The following is a 7500-nucleotide window of genomic DNA, read 5'->3' as shown; positions in this document are numbered from 1 at the left end:
GAACCAAGAACTCATCACGAAGCGGTCTCTGTATGGATTTATCGACTGAGGCTGAATCTTGATTTATTATCTTAGTAGCTAAGAAAGGCTCGAGTTTCCAGGACCTTGGCAATTCATGTACTCCATAGGGAATAGGGAGTATTGGATCGACCTTGAGAAAAACGAAAACCCTTTAAAAGTCCACTGTGGCATGACAAGTGATGGAGGTAAGCTGTACGCATAAGCAATTCAGTGACAAGAAACGGATTAGTTTTTCTGTCTCATACATGCAGCTACAAGGGATTAGAAATACCAAAATTACAAATTACAATTACAATGTGTTCAGGCGGGACAGAGGTTGGGCAGACTTGGACAAAAGGAAAAAAGGGGGTGTTGCGGTCTATGTGAGAGACAGTCTTAAAGTCTTGGATGTCTATCGGTCCAATTTATATGAATTTATTGCTTTAACAGTGCAGTTGCCGTCCGATCACATTATGCTAATTTGCGGCCTGTATAATCCTCCCAAGCATAGCTACCGGGATCTCGACTTAATTAATTATATAATATCTTTTGTGGACATTGTGTTGAACAAACACCCAGAAGCGGCTATTGTCTGTGGTGGCGATGTAAATCGTTTGGATATGCAAGAATTTAAGGCTTTGTCTGGCTGGGATTTCGTGGTTGATTTTCCCACGCGGGGTAACGCGTGCTTGGATAACTGTATGACCAACCGAGCGGATCTGTTCGGTCAAGCATATTCCATACATATGCTTATTAAGACAGACCATGAAGGCTTTGTTTTACCGGCGGGATTAAAGCTTAAACCTATGCGCCGCAAAGTTCTTGTGCGGGACTGTAGGGAACATCGGAAACAGTCATTTTATATGGCACTCACTGCGCTGGACTGGAGTGACGTCCTCAATGAGGTGGACATAAACAAGGCGGTCGAGGTGCTTGAGGTAAAGATTCGTGCAGTGATGAATAAGTTTATGCCGCAAAAATCTGTACGCATGTCATCGCGTGACCCAGTTTGGATGTCCCCATTAGTCAAGTGTATGCTGAGGAGTAAGTCCCATATATCTTCAAAGAATAAGGAACGCCTGTCTTTATTTAATAAGCGCATTTCTGAGCTGATAACCGAGAACAGAAGAAAACTGGCTGCCATTGGTAGCGGTGAGTGGTGGAAGGGCGTGGACGCCCTATCGCAGCGTCGCAGGTCATCGTTGATAAATTTGGACAAGAACTCTCTAGTTCGTCTGAACGACTACTTCGCCAACCTGTGCTATGATGACACTTACGTTAGACCTAGTGATATGGATATCCCGGACAATGTAAAGCCCCCGAAAATATCTGAGCGGTGTGTCTGGAATACCTTAGTTCATGTAAAGAAAACCGCAACGGGACCAGACGACCTCCCGTACTGGATCTGGAAAGACTGTGCTGAGCTACTCACACCAATCGTCACTCACGTTTGGAATCTGTCGCTGTCTACTCATACATGGCCAGACTCCTGGAAAAGGGCAAATGTTAACCCTCTCCCCAAAGTGAATATGCCTATAGAGGACTCGGACTACCGTGGTATTAATGTTACTCCCGTTATTGCCCGGTTGTTTGAGAAGGTCGTGTATCGTACACAAGCACAGTCAGTCATTGAGAGCAACCTGAGCCACACCCAATTTGCATATAGACAGGCGGGTAGTTGCACAAATGCCTTGCTCGCTATCCAGCACCAGACATACAAGTATTTAGATAGTAGTGACTATAGCGCAGTGCGAATTTTTACCATGGACTTCAGTAAGGCTTTCGATTTTGTGAACCATGCTATTTTGTCTGCCAAACTGAAACAGCTACCTCTAAATCCGTACATTATCAATTGGTATCATAGTTTCCTCTATGCAAGACAACAGCGTGTTGTTAGTTATAATTTTTTAGGACAGTGGAAACTTGTCAATAGAGGAACCACACAAGGTAGTGTAAGCGGACCGTATCTTTTTAATATATTTTTGAACGATTTGGAGATTTTTTTTAATGGTTGCCCTGTGCTTTTTAAATATGCCGATGATTCCACTATTCTTTCGCCTATCACTAGGAATAGTGACCCGTCTGCCGACTTAGTAGGACAGTTCTTAACATGGTGTAAAGACAATAGAATGGTCTGCAACCCTTGCAAATGTAAAGAGCTGGTTGTTAGAAAGAAAAATCATAATGTACTCTACTCTCCAATTAATAATATTCCCCAATGTAATAGCTTCGTTTTATAAGGAGTAACTTTACAGAGTGATGGAAAATTTGATGAGCATGTAAGAACTAAGCTTGTCAAAGCAAACAAGTGTTTACACGTCCTACGAACATTGAGAAAGGAACATTACTCTCAGGCAGAGATTGATCATCTTTTTATATCGATTGTTTTGGCTAATTTTAGCTATGCACTTTCAGTCTATGGGGCATCTGAGTCCGATCTTACGGTTGTACAAAAATTTTTAGACCGATGTCATGAACGCGGTTTTATCTCATTCCCAGTTTTTATCAAGAACCTTTTAAACAAACAAGACAGAAATATTTTGAAGAAACTAAAATCAACGGATTGCCACCCCCTGAAAGATATCATTCCTGTCCAAAAGACATATCTACACAATCTCAGGAAAAAAGGCTGCGCGCGCCCGAAAATTAATACACAGCGCTTTATGAACACATTTGTAAATAGGTTGATATTTAAGCTCCATTTATTGTAATGATATACTTTTTAATTCATAATATGTATGTAGATTTCTGTAGTTTTTTCAATTCATTGTAACATAAGATATGTAGTTTTATCTTATGATGGAATAAAGACAATATATTAATAAGGATTTTACGCACAGATGTACACTAATGTTTTACTTGTTAAGACTTGCACCCAAATCACTGCAAGTTACTGTTCTCTGGACGCTGTGATTATCCATTAAACACTGCAATTGAGAGCACTTTGAAGGTGCTCGATATCACCACCATCAAAGGCAAATGAATATGGAACGCATTAACCTAACATGCAAATTTTTTACTATTCACTCGTGATATCGTATAATATTCAAGCGTTTCGTGTAGGCAAAAACTCTCGTGTAGACATTTCTCTTTTTTAAGGCTATGGTGGGTGTAAGTCGTTTGTTAAGTGTGTGTTTCTCCTGTCAATTCTGCGAGTCGCCAACTGTTTAACGAACAAAAATCTTCCAAAAGTCTCCCTTTGACAAAGTTATAAAGGTATCGCCGTTCCTGTCGTCGCACAAGCGGTTTCCAGAGGTTGTCATCCAGTGATAGCGATGAGCAACATATACAGTGTGATCGTACAAGCGTGTTTCACCTGCTTTAATTGTATGCCCCCACTTGCCTGCGAATCTGTTGTTTCCCCATGTGGCACAATCCCTGGCGAGATAAGAGTTGTCATCTTTCATTCTAACAAAAGAGAGACACGAGTCTGGCCGGGTGTTCGTCTGACCGCTGAAATACTGGACTACAGCATCACCAGAGCTGTTAGCAGCAGTGGTCACGTGGAATGTACGTCCCTGTTGTTTGCTGCAGTGGAATCTCATTCGAGTGAAAGACAAGTGTCTTCTGAGTTCTTTCATGGCGCTAATTGTGATACCCATTTTGTGATTGGTGAATTTGCTGATCCCGCGGTACGATGGCTCAACGGTCCAAGCGGGAGGAGTGGTCGAGCTATCTACCATAAAGATGGAAGTAAGAAGCCAGCCTCCTAGAAATGTTAGATAAAGACCGTGCATCACACATCAATTCTAAAGTATTCTAGGTAGAAATGCGAAATCTTGTGGAGTTTTTAAATGTAAAATAGTGTTGATATCTCGATTCGTTTAATGATTTGGACATGACAGATTGCGATGCATATTTTTATGTGGTATCATCTGTTGGTACCATTTACCTACCTCCGTCAGTTTTCATATCACAGTAGACCTTCAAAGGGTTTCCTTTGCCCTCAGGGTCGATCCAGTATTCCCCATCTCCTTTAGAGTCATTTGCTTCAAGAATATGCTTGCAAGATTTTCCAGGATTTGCAGCAAAATGGCCAAGTCTCACTTGATAATTTTCAAAGAAAGAGATAAAAATTAAGCTTCTAAATCGCAGCTCTTATTATCATCAACACAATCTATAAGTGCGCTTTAACCCTTTACATCTATATTCATATTCTCAACGCTTTTCGTTACACATTGCCCGCGGTAATGACAGTGAGTCTTTGTTTAACGATCGACGGCTTGTCTCGTAGGTGATCATTTCCTTTATTTCCTTGACCCTAATGACTGATTCTGAGAGGAGAATGTAACTAACAACTGAAAGCACGGCAACATGGAATCAATTTGTTTAATATAATAAAGAAGCAAAACTTGTGAATAATGACGCCATTTATAAGTCTTTCCTCCAATGGATCATAGGTAAGAACCAATCAAATAGTCAATCTTAGGTTATCGTCTTGTTGCTTTGATTCTTTTCTTAGCATTTCTATAGCATATGATAACGATAGACCAAAACTAAAAAAGCCCTGATTGCTTTGTTGTCATCAATGAAAAGAAATTTCATGCCGCAAAAACATATGAGTCAATCGCATTCCATCTTACCCATCAGGCATTCCAATCCCTTGTACCCCGGATGACACTGACAGTTATCTTTCCCAATGCAAATTTTTGGAACACAGGACACCTGCGATAAGCAAATTCAACAAAGCTGTTGGACACAAAGAACCACTGACCATGTCGATTGACTGAGATACATTGTCACTGAAAACCATGTTGCCGTGGGTCTGTTTTCATCAATCGGTCACAGAGGACGTCAAATGAAGATAAAAACAAAAAACTAAAGTGACGCACGGGGTGCAGCAGAGTGTCACTGATTACAACTTCCCTGATTTATTTCGGTACAGACTCACGGAAACATAGAATGCATATGTTTTGTATCAGTAACGATGTAAAATCCTATCTTTGATGACGTCATTACTGTGTCTGTCCTCCGATAGCAAAGAACCAATCAAAGTGCATATATATATAGTTCACCTTATCACATGAATAGAGATCTATGTAGTACATGCACATATAATGGGAAAAGAAAAATGCACCGGTTCTAAGGTTGTACGCAAGGAAACCAGAACTTTATTTAGAATTTTTGAGAAGTGATAGCAGATTTAATAATTCAAAATTATTTCCTGCAGAAAATAACTTCACAAGCGTTTCATGTAAACCTACCGGAACAGCACCATTGTAAACATATCCGCGCCTGTGCTTAAAGTCGCCAGGTTTGGATATTCGTGATTGGTTATTTAACTCACACACTTGATACTTGTGCCTACTGTTTTTGGCTTGAAGATTGTATGAATGACAGGTGTCATTTGCCATGCACTTCAAAGCACACTCAGAGTAGTCGGAAACGTTGAATTTGATGAATTGGTGACCAAATAAGGCATACCCTGTGAGAATGAAGGCAAAATTAGTTTTGACATAAAGAAACTCGAAACGAACTTTCATACCACTTGGTTTATTAGCAACAAAAGTCAATTTCGTCATAGTGAGTTTTTAATTATTTTTTCGTATCTTCGTTATTTAGTTATTCCTGGGCTTATTATCCCTGTAGTTGCATGTCTTAACGTACCTAATATAGTTCATCGCCTATACAAAAACAAACGAACCGATGCGAAGCAAAGCAAAGCGGTAAAAGACGATTATGACCGAGACAAGCTGCATCTACACTGGACTATAACAGACATAGAACTTACCCGCAGATACAAAACAAAAGAAGCACACAGTATAAAACTAATTAACAAAAGCTGCAAGAACACAAAAAGCTAGGCTAAGCCAAAAAACGGAAAGCACGAACAAAAAGAATTAAGAAATCCTGACGCCTACAATCACTTTGGTGCTCCACAAAGTGAAATCTGAATCGTGGAGCCCTAAAACTTCAAATTTTGTAGATGAACTTTGAAGTCTCTCAGGTCAACATAACTTAACTCAACCCAAATTAACTTCATTCAAATTTTCATCTCATCCTAACTTACCGTCAAGGCTCTCGAACACAACTGAACAACTCTCCGAATGTCGTGCAACAGGGAAGATAAGGTATGGTCTCAAAAAAACCAAGAAAAATAGAATATAGATGCCAAGTAACATCTTTAGTGAGGAATACCCCGAGGAAACTGAGAACAAACAAGATAATGCAACTCGTGAAATGGCATTTGATGCAAATTTTAGAATGACAAGATATGTCAAACAAACCTATGCACAACTAAAAATGGCAGCAGTCCCAATTTTTTTTTCCTTAGCATGCGTCTGGATAAATAACATTCCAAGCCCAGTCGAAAACATTATCATCAAATAGCGTTTTTTTCTAAAAACTACAACCGTTTTGATCTTTTTTGTTTCTGGACTTACGCCTGTTTGTGGCCTATTTTTCATAACAACAAAGCAGTTCAGTTATAAATAATTAATTAGTTTCACAACAAAGTATTCTTATTTTCAAATTTTGTAAAGTCGGCGAACTATGAAAGTATATAAATAACACCCACTGGCACGTATCTTCTACCCGCGCTAATTTGCCCTGGTAACTCTTTGAATGAAGGAGTAAATCCGTTGACGAGATTAATTTGAACAAGCAAATGAATCTTAAGACTGATAAATCACCCAAAGATGGAAACGCTGAGCAAAATAACACGTAGAGCTGAGAAACTCAATAATGGCTCTTCTCGCTGATTAGTAAACAAAATTGTTTGTGTGTGAGAACTTTTTTTAGCGAAGCAGGTGCAGGTGCCTAGGCGATGAAACCAAACACAAATATGCGGTGTTGACGTTAAGGACAACTGATGCCCTCGAGCTCATTTAACATCTTACCTAATACGGTCCTAAGATCTGAAGAGTAACTCCCTCTTTTGGCTGCTACGTATGTTATTTACTAAAGGAAAATTAGGGTCTTATCCAGATAGAAGCTTTCGCTTACCCACCTGTGCTGCAATAAAATGATGTTGTCCACCGTCAAATACTTTAAATGAGTTATGATGATTGTTTGATCGATCGATCGATCGTAAATCGAGATCGCTGGAGTTTATGTCAATTACTTCCGTCTGCCCACACGAAACTGGAGGATAAGAGAGGGCAGCGATTCAAAAAGTTGGCAACCTCACACAGAATGAAAGATATTGGGTGATACGCACCAGTCATTCACATTTAATCATTTACTTCGAAATTTGTTTTCCAATCACTTTACATGTCCTAACTTTCTGAGGAAAATTCTTCCATAATTCCAATAAAAATCTTAGAGTCAATGACTACAAAAGAAGCCAGTGAGATGATTTTAAGGAAATGTGTGATTAAAACTGGCTAATAAATGCTTTATAATTATTGAGCACAAACTGTAGTTCTGGATTAAGAATCAATATCTCAGAGCTATAAAGACTTTTGGAAAAAACAGATTTCCAGAAGTAGACGTTGTTTCAGACTATGGCGTTTTTCGTAGTAATGTTGTTGACTATTTTGCAAGCTAAAAACTGACAAC

At 39.4% G+C, this 7500-nt stretch overlaps 1 protein-coding gene and 1 pseudogene across 1 annotated transcript; one reads left to right on the top strand and one right to left on the bottom strand.

Annotated features, from left to right (window-relative positions):
- The window catches only part of LOC131798760 (uncharacterized), a 142059-nt pseudogene that overhangs the window by 1516 nt on the left and 133043 nt on the right, over positions 1-7500 (top strand).
- Positions 3161-5420, bottom strand: LOC131769863 (uncharacterized). The gene is made up of 4 exons (XM_059085591.2): positions 5205-5420; positions 4584-4665; positions 3897-4046; positions 3161-3709 (listed from the first exon to the last, which is right to left on the bottom strand). Exons 1-4 carry the CDS (start codon positions 5352-5354, stop codon positions 3168-3170), a joined length of 924 nt encoding a protein of 307 aa, XP_058941574.2. The 5' UTR covers positions 5355-5420; the 3' UTR covers positions 3161-3167.

This window comes from Pocillopora verrucosa, chromosome 8 (genome assembly GCF_036669915.1).
Source record: "Pocillopora verrucosa isolate sample1 chromosome 8, ASM3666991v2, whole genome shotgun sequence".
NCBI lineage: Eukaryota > Metazoa > Cnidaria > Anthozoa > Scleractinia > Pocilloporidae > Pocillopora > Pocillopora verrucosa.
The sequence above is the reverse complement of the archived record's forward strand: the minus strand, read 5'-3'. Positions and strand labels throughout refer to the sequence as shown.

Coding starts and splice junctions, on each gene's coding strand:
- LOC131769863 (XM_059085591.2), bottom strand. CDS start 5,354: ATGGCAAATGACACCTGTCATTCATACAATCTTCAAGCCAAAAACAGT. Junction 4,666..5,204: donor TTTACAATGGTGCTGTTCCG/GTAGGTTTACAT, acceptor TGCTTATCGCAG/GTGTCCTGTGTTCCAAAAAT. Junction 4,047..4,583: donor GGGATTGGAATGCCTGATGG/GTAAGATGGAAT, acceptor AAAATTATCAAG/TGAGACTTGGCCATTTTGCT.